At 42.9% G+C, this 23,485-nt stretch overlaps 1 protein-coding gene across 1 annotated transcript in view; it reads right to left on the reverse strand.

Moving 5' to 3' along the window:
- Nucleotides 1-23,485, reverse strand: part of LOC143982171 (rho GTPase-activating protein 11A-like) — a 90,273-nt gene that overhangs the window by 13,318 nt on the left and 53,470 nt on the right. The window contains exons 6-12 of the mRNA XM_077480660.1: nt 8,616-8,732; nt 5,358-5,432; nt 5,190-5,277; nt 5,028-5,104; nt 4,793-4,955; nt 3,767-3,875; nt 3,010-3,136 (exon numbers count right to left, since the gene is read on the reverse strand). Of these exons, the coding sequence (XP_077336786.1) occupies nt 3,010-3,136; nt 3,767-3,875; nt 4,793-4,955; nt 5,028-5,104; nt 5,190-5,277; nt 5,358-5,432; nt 8,616-8,732 (756 nt within the window). The remainder of the gene's footprint in view (nt 1-3,009; nt 3,137-3,766; nt 3,876-4,792; nt 4,956-5,027; nt 5,105-5,189; nt 5,278-5,357; nt 5,433-8,615; nt 8,733-23,485) is intronic.

Consider the following 23,485-nt stretch of genomic DNA (forward strand, 5'->3'; position numbering starts at 1 on the left):
CGGCGGGGGCGAATGCGGGACTTTCGAGGGGTCAGGTAAGTAAAACGGGGATACTGGGGGTGCCGGCAGTGTGAGATTTTTTTTTACCTTAATGCATAGAATGCATTAAGGTGGAAAAACATTTACCTTTACAACCCCTTTAAGCCTTATGCTGCGTACACACGACTGGACTTTCTGGCAGACTAGGTCAGACAGAATCAGTCCGGACAATCTGATCGTGTGTGGGCTAATCCAATAGTTTTTCATTTAAAAAAAAAAAATCTGATGGACCTAGAAATAGAACACGTTTCAAATCTGTCCGGCAGACTCAATTCCTATCGGGAAAACCGTTAGTCTGTATGCTGGTCCGACGCACAAAATACGACGCAAGGGAAGATATTGGCTACTGGCTATTGAACTTCCTTTTTTAGTCCCGTCTTACGTCATCACGTCCAAATCTAAAAGGACTTTCGAACGGACTTAGAGCGTTTGTGTGTGGCCAAGTCCATTCGTTAAGTCCATCGGATCTAGTCTGCGGCATTAGGTTCCATTCACATCTATGCATGTTGCTTTTGAATGTTTCTGCAGTGCTTTTTTTGCTGTGCTTTCCCCATTTGTATGCTTTTTTTTCTTTTCATTTGGCCAATTTGTTGTTGGGCAGATTAAAAGCAAAACACGTCAAAAACGTGCTGAAAATACACTACAAAAACTCAGCAGCTGAAAAAAAGCTTAGATGTGACTGTGTCCCATAGGAACCCATGTTAAATGTACTGAGTTTCTGCAAAATGCATGAAAAAATGGATTTCTGTTAAATGAAGCCTAAAACTGAAAAGGAAAGCGTGTTTTACACGTTAAAGAGATTGTAAAGGTTTGTTATTTAAAAATAAAAAAATAAAAAACATGTTATACTTACCTCCTCTGTGCAGCTAGTTTTGCACAGAGCAGCTCTGATCCTCCTCTTTTCTGGTCCCTCTTTGCTGCTCCTAGCCCCTCCCTCCTTTGAGTGTCCCTCGGCCAGCAGCTTGCTACAGGGGCACCCAAGCCGTGTCGGAGTTCCGTGTATCCATTCAGACATGGAACCCCCTGACCTTGCCTGGCCCCTCTCTTCCCTTATTGGCTGACCGACTTTAATTGACAGCTGCAGGAGACAATGGCGCACAAGCTCTGTCTCAGCCAATCGGGAAGAGTGTCCTGGATGGCTGAGGGGATCGTAGACATCGCTGGAGAGAGAAGGGGCTCAGGTAGCTAATTAGGTGGGTGCTGCTACACACAGAAGGTTTTTTATCTTAATGCATAAAAGATAAATATCTTCTGCCTTTACAACTCCTTTAAAAATATAGACACATTCCTTGTCAATTTTTATGTCAAACAAAATTGTCACACCTCTCAATTAACATCCCTTTAACCACAAAAAAGGTTTTTCTTTTTCACTTGAAAACAAACTTGGTAAAAAGACGAGAGGGTGAGAGAGTGAGTGTATCATCTAGTATATAATGGGTTTTCAAGAGAACCTGTGGCCAGGCAATAGACATTCAAATATTAACATATTCTTGATTTAGCACCATCCTAGGTAGGTACTAAGATAGTTCGGCAACTGATAGTGTTTGTTTTTGATAGGTAAATTTAGTTGCTAAACTGTAGGCAGTGTGGCTGTAGTGAAGGTCTAGGTAAAAGCATAGTTTGGCTTACTGTAGTGAGCTGCAATTGTTTAGTTAGGCCTGATCTGTGTGCTCTGCTGCTGTATTGTGGCAGCTTGAGAAGTTTCTGGATGATAGGTGTGGAGGTATGCAGATAGCAGTATGAATATTCATACAGCCTTGGCCTATCCCAGAGAGGCAGGCTCTGAAGGTGGGTTGGGGGACTATTTGTTCTTAGAGCACACAGAGCTCTGGGTCTTGTCCCAGAGTGGAGGAGTCCAGCTTGAAAGGGGCACGCTGCCCTCTCAGCACAGGCTGCCATGTAGAGGCCTCAGGTGGGCAACCAGAGGGAAGAATGCAGCTAAATGAATGAAGCTAAACAAGGGGAGCGGTGGTCTGCTAGAGATCTGTCCGGGAGCACTGGAGGGCATTGCTTGGAAGATTGGAAGGAGGCACCCATCTGTCCTTGAGCCTCTGGAATACTGACATTGCTGGATCTTGGAGACCTTGTGCTCTAGCTACACCTCTGCTGCCTAGTTATAGTCTGCTGCGGGTCTGTTAAAGGGGACACTGGCTGGTGTCCTGAAGAGCTCTGTCTAAATACTTTACTTGTTAAAGAAACTTTGCTTTACTAGATCTAGCTAAAAGGAAGATTAAGTCCTCAGTTGTACACAGTTCTTAGTATACCACCACTTCGCTCATCCCTATCAAAGTTATCCAAAAATAAAAACATCCCCTAGTCTGGTGTTTTGAGAAGAAGTGAATGAGCCTGTTGTGTGCGGGGCTGAAGTTAGAAAGACCTGGACAAATAATTCCTGAGGCTCCTATGGGAGTAGTGCTACATTAACAACTGACTTCAGTAGCTATAAGCATGGAGGAGCAATTGATCCATTCATCCTCAGTTTATAGCAGAAGCACTGAAGCTTTCCAAGTCCTTTTCTCAGCAGATTTCCCTTTCCCACAGCAGTTGTTCTAGGTTTACATTGGAGAATAGAAGGCTAAGAGGCTGCTGAATCACTGCTGGGAGGCAGGAGCAGGCATAATTAAGCACTTTAGTGGTTAAAGGATGAATGGCTCCACAGTACCTGCAGATCCTGACGTTACTGAGGGCTTTAAAGCTCATTACATTTTTACTAAGAATATGTAAATACATAATTGTTTAGAGCCTGGCCACAGGTTCATTTATACCATGCCTGGGGGAATCGCTGTGATTGACATGATGGGATTTAACCACAAATGGTGATAGACTGTAAATCCCTATATATTGTTCATCAGTTGGTAAAAAGAATTGAGTCAGTTACATTGCTAGCATAAATTGGAATGTTTTCCACAGGTTAAAATTAGGGATCCCTATATTTTAAAATTATTCAAATGAAAACTCTGGGTAACCTACCACTGCTTGAAGTTTTTAGACCCACTCGAAAATCTCTCCCATTGAAGAAAGGTCCATCCAGAGCGTCTGCAACCATCTTTTTCATCAAATTCCATCCAGTCTGCTCCAGAGTTTTACATTCTGTAGTCTGAATAAGAAATGGAAGTGGAGAAGCCACTGATGATGTAGTAAGGAATATTTGTATCAAGATATTTTATTATGTGCTACTGAAACTTCCTTCAAGACCAATATGCACAAACGTGTCCAGTTTGTTTCCATCCTGCAAGAGGTTTCATCCAAGCCCTAAAAAGTAGGGGACTCTTTGAACCCCACACATTGGGGGAGATTTACAAAAACTGGTGCACACAGAATCTGATGTAGCTGTGCATAGTAACCAATCAGCTTCTAAGGTCAGCTTGTTCAATTAAACTTTCACAATAAAACCTAGAAGCCGATTGGTCACTATGCACAGCTGCATCAGATTCTGCGTGCCCAAGTTTTAGTAAATCTCCCCCATTGGCACTTTCCTTCCTGCACATCAGTGAATTTGAGATTGACGATGGTTCATGGTCAACCCTCAGAGAGCTAGCTTTAAAATGGAATCCCTTTCCTATAATCTAACCTAAATTCCAATCGGCGTATCCCTATACAACAATCTCCTATCTTATGTCTTTAGCATGAGTTTACACACCAAACAAAAAAGGAAAAGTTCTAATTACAGATGACAGAAGGTAGTGGAAACAATAAAGGTCCCAAACAAACCATAGCATAAGCTCACCGGCTGTGGTGGTTTGGTTGCTCGTGCCCGATAAAAGAGTCTCAGTGAATTGCGAACCTTCTCCTTTCTGTCCAGTTGAGCAGGAGAAATTGAGAGCTGGCCTGTCTGCCTATTGTGAGAAAAGGATGGAGAAAACAGGAGCAACTGCAGGCAATGGGCAAAGGCAAGAGTATTCTAGTAAAGACAGGCAATACGGTCATCACGCATTGATACCTGATGCCTCCACCGTAGTTCTGGCACCTGTAAACTCAGAGGGATGCACCGGGAATAGAGGAGAGAGTGGGGGAGGGGGGGGGGCTTCAATGGCAGCACTAATAGACTGTGGGATGGAGCATAGAGCTTGAGCACATGGCTGGATAAGGAAGGAAGATCCAATGATGAATCTGTTTAAGGCAGCAGTAGGGTGCAGAGTGTGGGGCGGGGGGGTCAGAGAGCCAGAACATTGTGTGTATAAGGCAGCAGTATGATCCAGGGAGAGGGGGGCAGAGAGCTTTGTGTGTACAAGGTATGTAAAATTCAAGTTAGTGGTATGCAGGATTCAAAATTGTGAGTTTAGTGGTCCGCGAGGTCCGAAAGGTTGGGACCACTGGACTAGAGTCATCAGGCTTGTCAAAAGTTTTCCTAAGTGAAACTGCACATTTCACATGATTCTGGGTTATGCAACCTCCCTTTTGCCTCAGTGTGCATGTGTGGGCAAGGCTGCAGTGGGCTTAGAGTGGAAGAGATTTAGGCATAAGAAGAATTTCCAGGATAGACGGTTTAAATGCAAAATATTCACTGTGTACCCTTTATTCACACCATAGCTAATGCTTTAAAGGCTTGGTAGAGAATAGTAAGGAAAACACTTACCTAGAAGAGTCCTTAACTAAAACATATCTCTTAAGAAAACAGAGGTAATTACTGCCATAGTTAAACACAGCAGCATATAATCAACAGATCATGATTTTCCAATACTTATAACAGTAGCATGGTCAAAAATATCCTGCAAAGTCTAGCCATGAGATTTAAACCTCCATCTAGCATTACCTTTTTATGCGCTTGCTGTTTCTTCGCTTATTTCTGCCTTTCTGTCCACGAGAGGAGGAATCGGGAGTTGATGGAACAGCGGGGGATTCTGAATTGAGGTCCAAAAAGTTGCCAGGACACACCAAGAAGTCAGAAAACACCTCTTCTCCACCTCCTGCATCATCTGAAAAGCAAGTCACAAGAATTAAAAAAATGACAGCTAGAGACCAGTACCGTTAAACTTTCTGTTAACTACCTGGCAATGGAGACTGGGATGGGCTTGGTTCTTTAACTTCTTCATCGTTTAGATGATCCTCGGCAATTATAGATTTGCTAAAACAATAAACATGTTCAGGTTTCTCTTTTCTTGTGAAACTCTCGGCAACATGGAGCAGAAACTAGAAAAAATTGCCGTTACCGTTTCTTGGGTGTACAAAGTTCTCCACAACCAGAATCCTCAGATGCTTTCCGCTTGGTTTTGCTCCTCTGTGGCAATTCTATTTCATCTAACAAATTCAGAAGCTGGTCAGCAGCTAAATCTTGGAGGTCAAGACGACTCAGTTAAAATTACAAATCATTCTCTTACCCAATGCTCGATCTGTACCAAGGCTTGAAGGACCTAGACCAGACTTCAGTTTGTTTAAAGCGTCATTGACCATTCCTAAAAAAAAAACATTTTTTAGAACAAATTGAAAATCATCATTTTGAATCATTGCGACTTGATCAAGTAAAGGTGGCAGAAAATATACTGGTATCAACAAGGTATTCAGCAGAGTTCAGAATTACACTTGGGAAAAAAAATATTACTTGGGTAGCCAAGTCACTCCAAAGGACAGCGAGGTCTATTGCTACTTGTTCAGGAGCCAGTCAGGACATTTAAATGTCTTGTAGGGGTGGTGCAAAGGCAATAACTCAAACAGGCAGGTGCAACTGAAGACTTGTATTAAAATAATGCAGTAACAGTTTACAACAAACCCGGTAGGACAGCTATCCAACAGAGCGCACTCACAGTTTCCATCAACGTGAAAGAAGCAGATTCCAGCCGGATTGACAGTCTGGTGAGAAGAGACAGAATGCGACCCGTCTTGTGCCAAATCAGGAAAGTGTGCAAAAAAAAAAAAAAAAATGCAACCCTAAGCTTTCCCTTCTCATCAGGAACCTTTCCCCAACACTAGTACTGTCCCCAACAGAGTTCCTTTCCCTACTTTGTCTTCTCACAAAATGCACGCCAGGCCTGGGAGCTAGGGCCTTAAATAGGCTCTGCCTGACCGAAGATGGCTGCTTGAGTTACATGGAGTGAAAGCATCCAATTGGATCACTTTTCAGGTGACCCAGGAAACTATAGAAAAGCCATATTACTTTTGACTTCCTCTCCAGCTGCAGTGCCTCTGAATAGCAACCCCTGCAGAGGAGAGAGTAGACTGCACCTGTCCACAGGCTAATCCATCCAAGACAGATATGTGACACCGAAAAAAAAATTCCAGACACATCTCAGCTCCCCAGACCTTGAGGCAGATGGAAACTTGCAAGAAACAGGCTTTACAACAGCATGTCCATCATGGTCATCCTTCATGTTCACATTTAGGCCTTATACATATGAGTAAAGCAGATTTAATGCTCATGCATTTAAATATGCTGAGGCAGATTCAAAGCAATCGCTATTCCCAAGCAGGAGCCATAGGTTAAGACCTGCTACAGCTACATGTCCTTCAGACACTGCAAACACCATTCTTTTTAACAGCACAGATAAAAGAACCCAGGAAGTGCAGACTTGAGGAATGGAATGAGTATTAGCTGTACTTCTGTAGATGAGGTCCTACATGGGGTTGAAATGTCTTTTAGGGAGAATTTGTGTTTGGAGAGCAGAATCGCTAGTCTGACATGCAAGTTCCTTTTGTTAGATATCATATGACAAATGTGTGCATAAAAATAGAGATAGCTGAAGACAAGGTCTTACCTAAATTTTCACCAATACTGTATATATTTTAGCGGCAGCTGGTTGTGGCTTGACACAGTGCCCAGTGACAGGCTTCTGGAGGGGACTGAATGCTAGCCTCTTGCCATCGACTATGGGTCCTGGCATTTGAGGGAGCTACAAGCATTTAAGATGATGTTCTGTTATTCAATGCAAAAGGACATCATCAGGGTGGCTATGATGGTCGGTCCTCTGCCAGCTTAGAACTCAGCGGACAGATGTATGTAAAAAGAAAGCTGGTTAATGAGATCTGGAAAGCCCTGGGTCTCCTGTTGTCTACCAGTGTGAGGTGGGGTGAGATCACAGTTTGTAGTGTTAATTGGGCTAATTAACACACCTATTGTCAGCTAGCAAACTACTGTACGGATTTTTTTTAATACTTGTATTAAGGTGTATTGCACTTTGTGAGCTTGATGCCAGAACATCTTACCTGGAAAGAGACCTCTGAGTTATCCAGGTGGCCAATTAATGTAATGTTTATAGTATATGTTGGTTGTATTAATTATATTCCTGTGTGCAGCTTGTATTGTTAGGGTAATATGATAGGGCGGGGGGGGGGGGGGATGTCGTCCTGTGGGGTATATATTCTGTGCGCGTTTGTTCAATAAAAGTTCCAGTTTTGCAGCCAAACGAGTCACGTCTAGTTCTTGGTTGCAATTAGCAGCTATAATATCTGATCTCTATGTTCAGACTGGAGGCAGCGGTATACTGACAGAAGCACTCAAGCGGAGTGTAGGATGGTTCCGTCACAAGGGCCCTAGGAGTTTAGGGACACATGCCCAGATTTCCTACATTCCAGGCATATGTGCCTGAATGCATACAGCTCTAAAAATCAGTACCATTAGGTGCACTGTGTATTTCAGCTTGTGAGGTTTTAAAGGGAAAAGGAAGGCATGGCCGCATACTGCCACTGGACTTGATCCAAAACTCAAAATTTCTCAAATGTCAGAATATTGAGTAACAGGACAAATGAGCTGTTGACACATTTCACACAGTCAAGTGTTTAATGATAATAAGGTATGTTATTATTAAGCATTTGATTGAAGAAAAAGAGTTTTGGGTCAAGTCCAGAGGCATTGTGCAGCCATGCCTTCCTTTTCCTTGCACACAAACAATGGTGAGCCCCTGCACGGGACTGCAGCACATTACACTCAACTGAGCAGTGCACATCTTGTGTCTTAGCCTGTGAGATTTTGACAGGCTACTGGCAGTGGGGCTGAATGCAGCACCTGTGCCTCGTGGGCATCCCAAAAAAAAAAGGGTTTTGACGCATATGGGCTAAATGCCCAGTGTGCATGAAGCCTCCGCAGCGTGGAGGGAATGGCCATCCTTAGGCAGCTCTCCCAGAACAGAAGGATCAGCTGTTTGCTCAAGAAGGGACTAAGGGTGCAAGGAGTAAAACGTCAAAAGCAGAACGCAAGTTTCAGATTTAATTTTATTCAGACACCAATACTATAAAATTCTGTTCTACCACTTGTACCTAAAGGTAAGTCTATAAAAAGGCTTACCTATAGGCACTGTGAATATCTATTCAGAGTGCATGCAGCTGGTGAGGCTACCGACGCATTCGCCCTAAAAGTCTAGTATACAGTGCCGGACTTTCAGAGACCCAGCCGTAAACGACACCTCCCGTGCGCATGCACAGGAGTGATGTCATTGAGCCCCTGGCCACTCATGTGGCCGGAGGCCACAAACCCACAAATTAAACGGCTGGAAGATGGAAGCCCTCTCAGTGGTGATAGTGCAGAGCTGGAGGGCTTCGTTTTGGAGAAAGCCTCTCATAATGTGCTAGTATGCGATGCATACTAGCACATTATGACACTGCCTTTCTGGGGATTCTTTTATTTTATGTCAACTGTGGTTTACTACCGCTCATACTGCGCCTGCGTCTCCTGCGAAGCCCTTCGAGGTTCTGGCTGACTGAGTCCTCTTCACCCACATCACAGGGAAGAGAGGTTTTCTCCAAGATAAATGAAGGAACCTGCCCTGCCAAAAGAAAGAGACCCATGAACAAACAAACATGAAAGGGAGATTTAAGTCTGCTTTGAGCTTTATGGAAAAGGCCAATATGCACATTATAGAAACATATTACTGGTGCCAGTGTTACTGCATTTTGTCTAATACCTTAAAGTGATTGTAAAAGGCAAATATATCATTTTTAAAATAACAAACATGTTCTAATTACCTGTTCTGTGCAATGTGCAAAAGCCCCTAATCTCCTTTTCTAGGGTCCCCCACGGGCACTCTTGGCTTCTCCTCTTTTTGGTGCACCCTCACATCTGTGGGCTTGTGCCCCAAGCTGGGCTCTGCGAGTCTATTGACATACACACACATTGCAGCTCAGCTCCACCCCCTGCTCCCTCCTCACAGCATTTGATTGATAGCAGCAGGAGCCAACAGCAGCGGTCTGAGCCTCTGAGAGGGGAGACAGAGGACCAGCACTGTTGCAGGTGGGCACAGCACTGGATCAATATGGGACTCCAGTAAGTATTTAGGGTGGGGGGAGACAGCTAGTAGAAGTTTTTTTTACCTTAATGCAGATAATGGAAAGGGAACCACTTTAAAGATCATCTGCAGGGAAATAAAAAAATTCTCCCTACACCCAAACTATGAGAGGTAAGTGCTTGCTTAGGACTAGGGAACCAGGAAAAGCAATTTACGTTCCATTCCCCTGCCAGCTGGCGATCTCTTCTACTCCCCTGCCCGTCTGTGTCCCCTCATCCAATCCAGGGCTATAGGCTCTGCATTGAACGTGATGACAACGTCAGTGGACTTGAAAACAGTGGAGCATAATCAAGAAGAGACTTTGGGGACCAGTCTTACAGCACAATGGGAGCCTGTGGGAGCAGAGGACCAGATAAGTAAAAGTGCTTTTGTACCACCTTAGACCTAAATGAGCATTTACCGCTTGCAGTATAGGGATCGCCCCACTAACGGCCTTTCTTCTTTTTCCTGGTGTTCTCCTTAGCATTCTTAAAGTGGAGCTCCTCCCTAAAGTGGAACTTCTGCTCATCGAAACCCCCCACCCCCTCCAGTGCCACAATTGGCACCTTTCGGGGGGAGGTATTTGCACCCACTTCCGGGCATAGATAGCCACAGAATCTGCGGGTATTTACACCACTTCCTGTTCCTTCCCAGCTGTCTGCTGGGAAACACAAGGGTCCCAGAGACAGCAGGGACCATCCGTATTGCGCAGCGCGACTCGCACATTGCGCATTAGGGAATCGGGAAGTGAAGACGCAAGGCTTCACTTCCTGATTCCCATACCGAAGATGGCGGCGGCAGCACCCGATCGGCTTCGGGTGCCGACATCGCGGGCACGCTGGACAGGTGAGTGTTCATATTTTAAAAAAAGTCAGCAGCTGCAGTATTTGTAGCTGCTGACTAAAAAAACAAAACAAAAAAAAACAAAAAAAAAACAGAACTCCCGCTTTAACTTTTTACTTTAAAAGTAGAAGGCTTTTATTGCAAAAACATTAAAGTTTCCGCTAGCAAGTCTCTAAAGATTGCACAAAGAGCCATCTTTATACAGTTTACCATACAATATCAGCATTCCTCAATGCTGGAATGAATTAACTCCCATGCAAGGAGTTAAAAGGGAAACTTCACTCTTCTAATCAACATTGATTATTTTTAATCCTTATGCTGCTAGCATTAGAAAATAGAGAGGAAAGTATATCATGTTTTTTTTTTTTTTTTTTTTTTTTAAAACAAGTAAAGTTTAACGTTTCTTGCCAGGCAAATTATATCGTACATCCCAGGAATCTTCAGGAGGGGAGAAGAGGGGAGGGGGTTTTCTCAGCTAAGCCAGTGTTCCGTCAGATTAGGTGACCCGTCAGAATTGGTAACGGAAGTGATATTCCGTCGCAGTCATCTTGCTACACTCCACACTTTTCCACAGTAAGGATACACCGAGAAGGGGGCAAGCGGATATCTTGATACACCGGAGTACCGCATTTCACAGTTATTTTTAACAGTAAAACAGAGCATATATGGGGGAATACATTGTTTACAAATCCATTGGACTGTTTACATGTTTAATTATAAAGACAGTGGTGTTGTGTCAGATTAGCAAACCTGTGAGATCAGCAGGTTTGCAGCTGCTTTTAAAATTCAACATTTAAACAGTGTCCGATTTCTAAATCCTGTATTTCACCTTGTAAGCGTCATTTACTGTTAAGAAATTACTGTGAAATGCAAAACTGTGGTGGATGTAACAAGATGTCCATTTGCCCCCTTCTCACTGTATCCTTACTGTGGAGGAGTGTGGGGTGTAGCAAGACGGCAGCGACGGAATTCGTTACCAATTCTGATGGGTCGGCTAATTTGACGGAACACCTGAATGCTTGAGCCAAGGGCAGATGGATTCCAGGAAGTAAATGCTGCAGGACTCATTTGCCTTTATTCAAGATGGCTACGGTCTGAAATAATAAGGGGGTGTTTTTCAAAATTATTTATCAACAAAATAAAGCATGGAGACATGGATGGATGAATGTGTTTGCTTTTAATATTAAATGTAGTAATGTGGACTACAATTGCAAAGCACAGTGATCCTCTGGTGTTTCTATGCATCGCATGTCTCTCTAATGCTCAGTATTACTAACTGACGTCATATTTGTGAGCCAAACTAAAGGGATTGTGGGGTTAGTAGTTTCTCAGAAAGGCAATTCCTCTGCATGACTATACACCCGGACCACATATCCCAAGGATCTTTGCTACCATCAGGGAGATTGCGGAGAGGAGCTATAAAAAGCCAGAGACCCACCCCACACTCTCTTCCCCCTGGGCCTGATGGGCGACAGACCTCTCAGTGCCTGGAGAGCGAGGTTGCGGCCTACCACGCAGGGTACAACATTCCAACCCGAATGAGAAGAACCTAGCATTGCTTGCTGTTCGTCAGACACCCATCCAGCACCACCTGAGTTGTGTGCCAACCCATCCTTCAAGCGATTGTCACAGCGTATACACTGCACGAGCGTTGCTCAGGGAGCTGCTGTCCAAGAGGCATGGAATCAACCTGGTCATGGGCGAGAGGGCAATTGCCCACCTTCACAAACCTTTCCTTATTACTTCACTGGGACACTGTATACAGACAGCTTTACCATGGGAATACTTTACTGCACTGACTTTTGAACACTGTACATAGACATCTTTAGTTTCTTCCATTTCAAGAAATCATATTGTCTTGTTACTGCACCTTATTGGATATAGTTAATGAGCTCTGACAGCCGGTGAAGATCATGAGGCCTGCAACGGGGACATTGCTGTCATTACTGCTTAAAAGAACCCTCAGACCAATTTTATTAAGCCTGATCTCTTATTAGGATTAAAAGGTTAATAGGCCGGCCTGGGTTTCCCCTTTAGAAGTTTGCCCATATAAATTCTTAACCTTTGCTTATCCTTTCAGGCCAGGTTCAAGTAGTATTTTTTTTACATATAATCTACTGTTATCTACAAATTCTCTTGACTTGTGTTATTTAGAGGAATTCCTCTGCTGAGTTAGGACTTTTACCCAAAGCTCAGTAGATCTATTGCCTCCTCTGTGCAACAATACCCTTGTTGAATTGTTTCAGTAAACGTTAATTGAATATAACTGCACTGAGTTGTTTGACTTATTTTAAGGTGGTGCAAAGATGTCTGAACCCAGAGTGTCAGGTGGGTTGGAATGTTCACAAGGCCATGGCGGTGCAGATGAGCAGGTAAATCCAAGCAGTGCTCAAGGGGGATCGTGCTACATAAAAATTAATTAAATTGTGTTTTTTGGTTTGTGGTGCTCAGATGCAGTGAAGATCCGTTTTAAGTCATCCTGAGCCAGCTAACAATGGCCAACTATACCAAACCTGGATTCACTAAAGTGAAGACATTTTTTTTACTTTTAAAGCTGTTTGAGAAACATTTGGCAAAAAAAAAAAAAAATGTATTCATCCATTTTTTTTTTCTTGGAGGTAAACTTAGGTAACAGCCGTTTATTTCATTAAAGTGTTACTAAACCCAGTAATATGAAAATAGTTCATCTGCCGCCCCCCTCCCCCAGCTTAAAAAAATCTTTTTACATTAAAAAATATTGCCACTATATACCTTTCTGGATGATCTGTATACCCCAGTCATTGATAAACTGCACAGTTTCTCCATTGCTGAGAGTTCAGGGAGGTGGAGATTTTCTCACTGCAGCCTGTATACACGCCCACATGTGTGATCTCAATATTATGTGAACTGGCTATATCTGAGAACAAGAAACTGTTCTCTTCAGCATAAAAAAAAACAAGTTAGCATGTGCAGGTTGGCTATTGCCTGTGTGTTAGCTGGCTTTCCAAAGCTAGACATTACAGGAAGGGGAGAGAATCTGTGTATACAGGATAAAAACAGCTTTTTTTTTTTTTTTTAAACACAATGCAGAGGATTAACCCCTTAAGTTTACACAGAGTATAACAAGCATGCTATGTTGCATATACAGACTGATTTTACTGTCGTGGGTTAAACCAGTCAGGTCACATGATCCCACAGCTCAAATTCCCCGGTGTCTGTAAGTGGCTGCTGCATGGGAGAGGAGGGAGAGCTGGGCTATGGGAGTCTATGGGTGTTGTCTTGGATCCTGAAATTTCCAGTCATTGCTGAGCACTTCCTGAGCTGCAGGATCACATAAGGGGACTGGAACAGATTAAAAATAGGCAACTGCACACATTTTTTATACAGATTAGGAAGGATAGGTAGAAGGAGGGGAAGGGAACATCTTTTTAAATAAATAGACTTAGTTTTTTTCCCCACTTTAAAGGGGTCCATTTATAAATCAAGAATGTGACTTTAACAAAAAAAAAAAAAAAAAGCACAACATTCACTGGTAGAGAATTAGTTACTCCCATTGAAAACACGTGGAGCCGAATGGTTCTCCACCAGAGAATGTTTGTAAAAGTCACATTCCCTGCCTTATATATATAGACCCCGTAGTGTTCTTTGTAGCTTTTCCTCTTGTGTACTTTTTGTTTTCTTTCTGTGAAGAAAATGCAAAAGAATGAGGCTAATGAACGTTTACTTTTGGCATTAGAACAAACCCAGGTATCCAGGCCTCCTTGTGTTTTCAGAGGCTGTAGTTAGCCCGGCTTGATGTTTCATACCTGGTGGACCTGTGTGAAGGTTGGCCAGTTCTGGATTAGTAAAGGCCAGAAATCAGAAGGAAGGAGTATTACCACTTCAGGAAGGTCAGACAATAGTGAACCTATTCAATGGTTGAGAAGCCACAGGTTTTGGTAATGGGTAATGCGATGAATGGAATATATACGATATATATCTGGACAGCTGCACTCCAAAAAAAAACATTGCCTTTTATTCAAAAACACACACGATCAAAAGTACATGCCATGGCAGAAAGGATAACTAGCACGTTTTGCACTTGGCTATGAGTAAGCACTAGTTCTAACTGCGAAATGCATTAGCTATCCTGTCTGGTGTGGCATGTAGTTTTGAAAGTGTTTTTGAATAAAAGGTGGGCTCTCTTGGGCTACTTAACCTCATCTCCAGTCGCCCCCCCCCCTTTTTTTCCTTCTTTTCGTTCTTCTCTTTTTTCTTTTTACATTAGATCTCTATGGCTTACATATTTGCTATGTGATATGGAGTACTTGGAAGCATTTGTCACCTACGCCAGCTGGCCAGCAGGTTATGTAAATGCTGACCTATTATGTTTTTCCATGTCCCCTGCATGGGCTATCCTGATAGGGTTATTTATCTTTGTGTGACAGACATTTTTTTGGGGTTCAAATGTCAAAAGAAGTTGATATTATGATATGCTATTTCGTTGACTATGCCTGCCATTAATATAGTGATATCGCTCCCACCTACGATGTGGGACCCTATATTAGCTCTATTTTAATACTAATGTTTGGGTAAGAATTGTTCACGCTACCCTTTTTCCATAAAATCCTAATACAAATATTGAAATAGAACAGACCCAGAATAGTTCTAAGAAGCTTTAGTTACCACCAGCAAGATAAAGGTCATTTGCACATTGAAAAAAAAGAAAGAAAAAAAACACACCACCCAAAATAGTGAAGTTTAGCCAAATTTTTCCATCCCTACTTGCTATAGATCCAAAATTTCTGTCCTCACAGGCTTACTGTGTGTGTAGGGAACCAAGTAGGCTGACATTGCTAGCTGTCTGGTTATGTCAACCCTCTAGCTAAGGGTTTCTCAACTGGGTTTACATGGAACCCTAAGGGTTCCTCCAGGAGGTTGCTAGAGGTTCCTTGAGCAAAGAGCAATGCTCCCTCTCAGATAAGTTCCCACTGACACCATTGGTCTTTTTAGCTATCTGTAAGGGGGGTAATTCTTCCCAATGTATAATGAGCATTATTCCCACTGACCACGACACTTATGTATCAGGAGTTGTAGATATAGTCATTTTAGCAGGGGTTCCCGAGACCCGAAAGCTATTTCAAGGGTTCTTCTGTGTTGAGAAGGTTGAGAAAGGCTGCTCTAGCTCAAGTCTCTGGCACAGAACAAGAATGAAACAAGTAAAGCGAGTAAATACAGAACTCAGAATGTGCCTACTTGTTCCAGGTAAGTGACCACTTCCCTAATGTCAGACGACCGCTGGAAGAAACCTTTGTCGTTCCAGATGGACATCACATGACATCCTTCTGGAACACGTTGCGTTAGGTCATGATCGATGTCCACTGGACACAGGCAATGACTGATCGGTGTAGTGGTCCATTGCCGGTATCATGTGATCCTTGTGACCAAACACAGCAGATCACATGACAATTATAAACAATAGCTAGCTTTGATTCATGCCATTCATTGAGTTAGCTAGCTGTGATTGGTCACCGTGATCACATGGTACAGACAGGGCCAATCTCAGAACATGCGAATAGCTGTGGTACAGTGTAGACACAGCATCCCCCGCCCCCCCCAAAGGCTTGGAAAGTCTGCTCCAGGCGCCAGCAGGCAGGCTCCTCGGTGAAACTTCCAAGGCAGATCCTCAGTGGCACCCCTCTTTAGCACCTAAAGGGGTTGTGGCTGGATAGGCCCACCAGCCGGGACCTCAATCAGGCTGGTCCCTGAGCAGGATGGCCAGGCAACCCTCCTGACTGTGAACCTCTCCTCTACGGAAAAAGAACCTTTCTGCCTGTGGTTCCAAACTATCTGGGCTCTATCTATCTATCTACAGTGCCTTGCGAAAGTATTCGGCCCCCTTGAACTTTTCAACCTTTTGCCACATTTCAGGCTTCAAACAAAGATATAACATTTTTATTTTTTGTGAAGAATCACCAACAAGTGGGACACAATTGTGAAGTGGAACGAAATCTATTGGATATTTTAAACTTTTTTAGCAAATAAACTGAAAAGTCGTGCGTGCAAAATTATTCGGCCCCTTTACTTTCAGTGCAGCAAACTCACTCCAGAAGTTCAGCGAGGATCTCTGAATGGCCAAATGTTGTCCTAAATGACTGATGGTGATAAATAGAATCCACCTGTGTGTAATCAAGTCTCTGTATAAATGCACCTGCTCTGTGATAGTCTCAGGGTTCTGTTGAAAGCGCAGAGAGCATCATGAAGACTAAGGAACACACCAGGCAGGTCCGTAATACTGTTGTGGAGAAGTTTAAAGCCGGATTTGGATACAAAAAGATTTCCCAAGCTTTTTGCCCACAATGAAAAACGATATGTTTGGCGTAAAAGCAACACAGCTCATCACCCTCAACACACCATCCCCACTGTCAAACATGGTGGTGGCAGCATCATGGTTTGGGCCTGCTTTTCTTCAGCAGGGACAGGGAAGATGGTTAAAATTGAGGGGAAGATGGATGCAGACAAATACAGGACCATTCTGGACGAAAACCTGTTGGAGTCTGCAAAAGACCTGAAACTGGGACAGAGATTTATCTTCCAACAAGACAATGATCCCAAACATACAGCAAAATCTACAAAGGAATGGTTCACAAATAAAACGTATCCAGGTGTTAGAATGGCCAAGTCAAAGTCCAGACCTGAATCCAATCAAGAATCTTTGGAAAGAGCTGAAAACTGCTGTTCACAAACGCTCTCCATCCAACCTCACTGAGCTCGAGCTGTTTTGCAAGGAAGAATGGGCAAGAATTTCAGTCTCTCTATGTTCAAAACTGATAGAGACATACCCCAAGCGACTTGCAGCTGTAATCGCAGCAAAAGGTGGCTCTACAAAGTATTAACGCAAGGGGGCCGAATAATTTTGCACGTCCCACTTTTCATTATTTAAAAAAGTTTCAAAAATCCAATAGATTTCGTTCCACTTCACAAAAAATTAAAATTTTATATCTTTAAAGCCTGAAAAGTTCGAGAGAGAGAGAGATCGAGAGAGAGAGATCGAGAGAGAGAGAGAGATCGAGAGAGAGAGATCGAGAGAGAGAGAGAGATCGAGAGAGAGAGATCGAGATCGAGAGAGAGAGAGATCGAGAGAGAGAGAGAGAGAGATCGAGATCGAGAGAGAGAGAGATCGAGAGAGAGAGAGATCGAGAGAGATCGAGATCGAGAGAGAGAGAGATCGAGAGAGAGAGAGATCGAGAGAGAGAGATCGAGAGAGAGAGATCGAGAGAGAGAGAGATCGAGATCGAGAGAGAGATCGAGATCGAGATCGAGAGATCGAGATCGAGAGATCGAGATCGAGAGAGAGATCGAGAGAGAGAGAGATCGAGATCGAGAGAGATCGAGATCGAGAGATCGAGAGAGAGAGAGATCGAGATCGAGAGATCGAGAGAGAGATCGAGAGAGAGATCGAGATCGAGATCGAGAGATCGAGAGAGAGATCGAGATCGAGAGATCGAGAGAGAGATCGAGAGAGAGATCGAGAGAGAGATCGAGAGAGAGATCGAGAGAGAGATCGAGAGAGAGATCGAGAGAGAGATCGAGAGAGAGATCGAGAGAGAGAGATCGAGAGAGAGAGATCGAGAGAGAGAGATCGAGAGAGAGAGATCGAGAGAGAGAGATCGAGAGAGAGATCGAGAGAGAGATCGAGAGAGAGATCGAGAGAGAGATCGAGAGAGAGATCGAGAGATCGAGAGAGAGAGACACAAATCCAGCCAGCTCACTTTGGGCAAGGGGTTCGCTGGGAAGTGACAATTCACTGTAGAAAGATATAAAGTTAACTAAAATGTTTTAAACAGTTGCCAGTTTTAATTAACCACTTCAGCCCCAGAATGAGTTGCCCCTTTCCTGCCAGGCAATTTGTTTGCAATGCGGCACTGCGTCGCTTTAACGAACAATTGCGGTCATGCGATGTGTACTCAAACAAAATTTATGACTCTTTTTCCCCACAAAAAGAGCTTTCTTTTGGTGGTACTTGATCACCTCCACGGTTCTTATTTTTTGCGCTATAAACAAATTAAGGGGGCAAGAAAAAATAAAAAAATAAATTTTTTTTTTACTATAATAAATATCCCAAATAAAATATAAAAAAGACAAAAAAATAATAAAATAAAATTACTTCCTCAGTTTAGGCCGATATGTATTCTTCTACATATTTTTGGTACACAAAAAAAAAAAAAACACACCCAATACGCATATATTGACTGGTTTGCACAAAAGTTATTGTGTCTACAAAATAGGGGATAGATTTATGGCTTTGTTTTTTTGTTTGTTTTGTTTTTTACTAGTAATGGCGACAATCTGTGATTTTTAATCAGGACTGAGACATTGCGGTGGACAGATCAGACACTTGATACCATTTTGGGACCACTGACATCTATACAGTGATTAATGCTTTAAATATCCACTGGATTACTGTATAAATGTCAGTGATAGGGAAAGGGTTAACACTAGGGGGCGATCAAGGGCTTGACCATGTTCCCTGTGTGTGTTCTAACTGTAGGGGGGATGGGACTGATTAGGGAAGGAGACTGATCGGTGCTGCTATATTCTAGGAACACACGATCTGTCTTCTCTCCCCTGACACACATCCATCTTCCTGCTCTGTCAGAAGCGACTGACTGTGCCCTGGCGGACATCGCGACCCCTGGGCACAGGCTCCTCTGTGACGCGGCGGGCGCATACACATGCTCCCTAATCCCCTAAAAGCGGCTGCCGCACAGCTATAGCGATTCATACAGGGGAACCCTTCTGCCATCATCAATCAACGGCGGGTAGTCTGGAAGCGGTTAAATTCTCATTTTCAACTTTGTTGCGTATCAGTATAGCAAACCTCCTGCAGCCTCTTTACATCCATTCCATGCATGTACTCAACAGAGTCAACAATATCTGCATGGCATTTCTCAAAACAGATTTTCTGATTGTGACAACAGTGAAGCATTGCTATGTAATGGGTTTTGAGATAGTAATTTGTAGTCTCCATCAAATGTTCTTGCGATGAAGAATGCAGGAGAAAACCTGAGGGACAGATTGTGGTCACCCTATAACAGGAAGTGCCTCCAGGACCTTAATGGCAGGAACAGCAGCAGGATTAATGTAATACAAACTGTAGATTTTTAAAGACTGAAAATTACTTCTGAAAATGTTTTTACCTTCTTAAAAAGGCATTGCTTCTGTATCATGTGACCACTGTTATTGTCTCTCACAGTGGTGACATGATTGGGAGCCTGACCGCTGGCTCCTGACCAGAAACCACGACTGAGCTTTTGGTGAGAACTCAATCAATGTGCAAGGAGTGTGCTCTCAAACTCACAACCTAGGGCCGCTCATATTTGCATTGTGGTCAGCAAGTGGTTAATATGTTTAGCTTAAACTATAAGGGCCGGTTCACACAGCGATGCGCGGCGAGGCGTCTCCGACTTGCCTCGCCGCGACCTGCGGGGAGCTCAGCGGCGACTTGCAGAGGACTTCTGTATAGAAGTCAATGCAAGTCGCCCCCGAAGTCGCCCCGAAGTAGTACAGGAACCTTTTTTCTGAGTCGGAGCGACTCGAGTCGCTCCTCTCAGAACGGTTCCATAGTACTGAATGGGGGCGACTTGCGGGAGCGAGGCGAGGCGAGCCGTGTCGCCTCGCCTCGCTGTGTGAACCGGCCCTAGCAAAAAAGGTAAAACCTTTTTTTGTTGTTGTTTTGGATAGAGTGGAGAGGGATTAGAACACCTGTCAGTTTTTATTGCTTTCTGTACACCCAATAGGGTGATTCACCCTCTATTTGTCCTTTTTATCATCATCATTGAAAGAAGAAGGAAAAAAAATTAATTAAATAAAAAAAAAAAAAAAAAAAATCACAAATTTTGGGTTGTCCTCAGAAAAGTAATAGAGGAGAACTCTTCCAATGGGGACGTGGGGAACCCCAAGAGATTCCCTTAATTTGCAGGGATTCCCTCTCACTTCCTGTGTGGCTATGATACAGGAAGTGAAGGTAAATCTCCACAATAGGACACAGATGGGGAAACAAAAATCTGACAGGGGTTATTGGCCCTTCCTTGCTCTATGCAAAATGGAGAAAAAAAAAAAAAAAAGGAAAGTCCATCAATTTCAACCAAAAAAGTTAAAATATTATCCCATATATACAAATCTACACCCACAGTTGATCCAGAGGCAGGCAAAAAAAAAAAAAAAAAAACACAGCAAAGCATGATCCAATTTGATACAGCAGGGGGAAAAATTCTCGATCCCCAAGAGGCAATCAGATTTTCCCTGGATCAACTTTTACCTATAAATGGCAGTAACCAGTTATATTATGTACATCTAGGAAAGAATCCAGGACTTTTTTTAAAGCAATTGACTGAGCTGGCCAGAACCACCTCTGGAGGGAGTCTATTCCACATTTTCACAGGTTTTACGGTGAAGAAACCTTTCCATATTTGGAGATGAAATCTTTTTTCCTCAAGACGTAAAGAGTGCCCCCTTGTCCTCTGGGATGACCTTAAAGTGAATAGCTCAACACTGAGTTCACAATATGGACCACTTATACATTTGTATATGTTGATCGTATCCCCCCCTTGATCTCCTCTTCTCAAGAGAGAATAGATTCAGTTCCTCTAATCTTTACTCATTAGCGTAGCTCCTCCATGCCTCTTATCAGTTTGGTTGCCCTTCTCTGCACTGTCTCCAGTTCCCCAATATCCTTTTTGAGAACTGGTGCCCTCCTCAAAACTAAACTGCATAATCCAGATGAGGTTCTACTAATGATTTGTACAGAGGCAAAATTAGATCTCTCTCTCTGGAGTTCATACCTCTCCTAATACAAGAAAGGACTTTGCTCACTTTGGAAACCGCAGCTTGGCATTACATGCTATTATTGAGCTTATGATCTACCAGAACACCCCAGATCCTTCTCCACCATTGATACCTCTACTCACTAAACTCACTACATTGTACTCCCCCTAGTATGTATGATGCATGTATATTCTTAGCTCCCAAGTGCATAACTTTACATTTATCAACATTAAACCTCATTTGCCACTTAGTCGCCCAATTAGACAGTGTATTGAGGTCGGCTTATAAATTGGATACATCCTGTAAGGACGTTATTCCACCGCATAGCTTAGTGTCATCTGCAAAGACAGAAATGTTTAATTTTAATCCCCGACCCTATATCATTTATAAAGAGATTGAAAAGTAATGGTCCCAACACGGAACCTTGGGGTACACCACTGATAACCATAGACCATTCAGAGAAAGTCATTAACCACTACTCTCTGAATTCTATCTTTTAGCCAGTTTTATATCCATTTACAAACTGATATTTACAAGTCTGTAGACTTTACCTTACACATGAGCCGTGTGTGGGGAACTGTGTCAAATGCTTTTGCAAAATCTAAGTATACCACGTCCACCACCACCCCTCTGTCCAAGGTTTTACTTACCTCCTCATAAAAAGAAATCAGGTTTGTTTGGAAACTTCTGTCTTTCATGAATCTATGCTGTCTATTGCTTAAAACATTTTTTCCCAACAAGAACTCTTTTTAAAACTTAACTCTCCAGTACCTTTCCGACTATAGAAGTTAAACTAACAGGTCTAAAGTTATTTGGTAAAGACTTTGATCCCTTGGTAAAGACTTTGACCCCTTTTGGGCACCACATTGGCCCTGCGCCAATCCATTGGTACCATTCCAGTTATTAACAAGTTCCTAAAAATTAGAAACAATGGCCTTGAACTGACAGAGCTCAATTCTTTTAGGATCCGTGGGTGGATGCCATCTGGTCCAGGTACTTTAGCCACCTTTATTCTGTCTAAATATTTCTGGACCATATCCCGTTTGAGACATTGTGGATCATTTGGGCGGTGTCACTACCACCCCCATTATGGACCCAAGCTCCCCCATGATCCTTTGTATTCAGAGCTGAAGAAAGTAAGTATTTAATAAATTTGCCTTCTTTGTCCCCAGTGACCCACTCTAGATTATTTTGTAAAGGGCCATCATGCTTAAACCTGACCTTTTTACTATTAATATATTTGAAGAATTGTTGGACGTTTGTCCTATCATCTTTTTTCCAATCTTTCGTTTGTTTTGAATTTGTGTGTCGTTGGTTTCCTTTTTACATATTCTGTTATATTCTTTGTAACATTTAAACAATGAAAGCCCTTTTTGCTATTTATAGCCATTTTAACTTTGCCCGTGAGCTACATAGGTTTTATTTTCAGCCTTTTAAACTTATTGCCCATGGGAATATACTTCTATATTTCTATATACTGTAGTGAGTTTACAGTCACTTTGAAGAATACCCATTTCTGTGTCCATCGATGCCACTATTCCCTCCCAGTCCAAGTCCTGGAGAGCAGCCCTTATCCTTGGAAAATTTGCTCTCTTAAAGTTAAGTGTTTTTATCTTACCCGTATGCATTTGTTGCTTACAACCAACATCAAATGAAATCATGTTATGGTCACTGCTACCCAGATGCTCTTTTATATGAATATTACTAATAAGCTCTGCATGGTTTGAGATTACCAGGTCCAACAGAGCGTCATTCCTAATCATCGCCTCAAACTGAACCATAAAATTGTCTTGTAATAGGTTTATACATTTTTGCCCTTTAACTGTCCCAGCAGTGCCATTATTCCAGTTAATTTCCGGGTAGTTAAAATCCTCATTATCACCGTCCCAGCCCTTGTCATCTGTGCAAGGAGCCGAGTCTCTACCTCCTCACTAACACTGGGAGGTCTATAAAACTCTAATGACAAAATTTGTAGTACGCACACCCATGTACAGTTCCACCCATAAATGTTTCAGACTCATCACACTCTCCATCAACTAGGTCCTCTTTCACACTCTCTTTGAGATCACTTCTCACATAGAGACAGACACCACCACCCCTCCGTTTTACCCTGTCTTTCCGAAACAGCATAGCCAAGAATATTAATTACTGATTGGCTGAGATGCAACAGCAGGAGCCAATGGCTCCCACTGCTGTCAATCACAGCCAGTGAGGTGGGAGCAGGGGGGGGGGCAGAGAGCTGGCTTGGAAGGGAGCATGTACGAGTGCCCCCATAGCAAGCCGCTTGCTATGGGGGCACTCGGCAAGGGGAGGAGGGGGGCAGAGCATCAACAGGCACCCGAGAAGAGTATTGAGGCCACTGAAAAGAGCAGGCAAATATGACGTTTGTTTTTTGTTTTTTTAAATAAAGTATTTTCCTTTACAATCACTTCAAGCTTAAATTATAATATAGTAATTGGTTTTACACATTTAAAACAATTCACACCATGAACAGGTAAAGCAGTCCAAAATATCACAAAATCATTTCACTTGCATGCTACAGACTGTCAGGGAGCCCCCCCAACAGGAATCTCCCTTATGACAATACTGCTCTAATAAGGAAGCATTTTAGTTCCATATTGGCATGG

This window comes from Lithobates pipiens, unplaced genomic scaffold (assembly GCF_037356315.1).
Source record: "Lithobates pipiens isolate NorthernLeopardFrog02 unplaced genomic scaffold, aLitPip1_a1.2 Scaffold_1, whole genome shotgun sequence".
Lineage (NCBI taxonomy): Eukaryota > Metazoa > Chordata > Amphibia > Anura > Ranidae > Lithobates > Lithobates pipiens.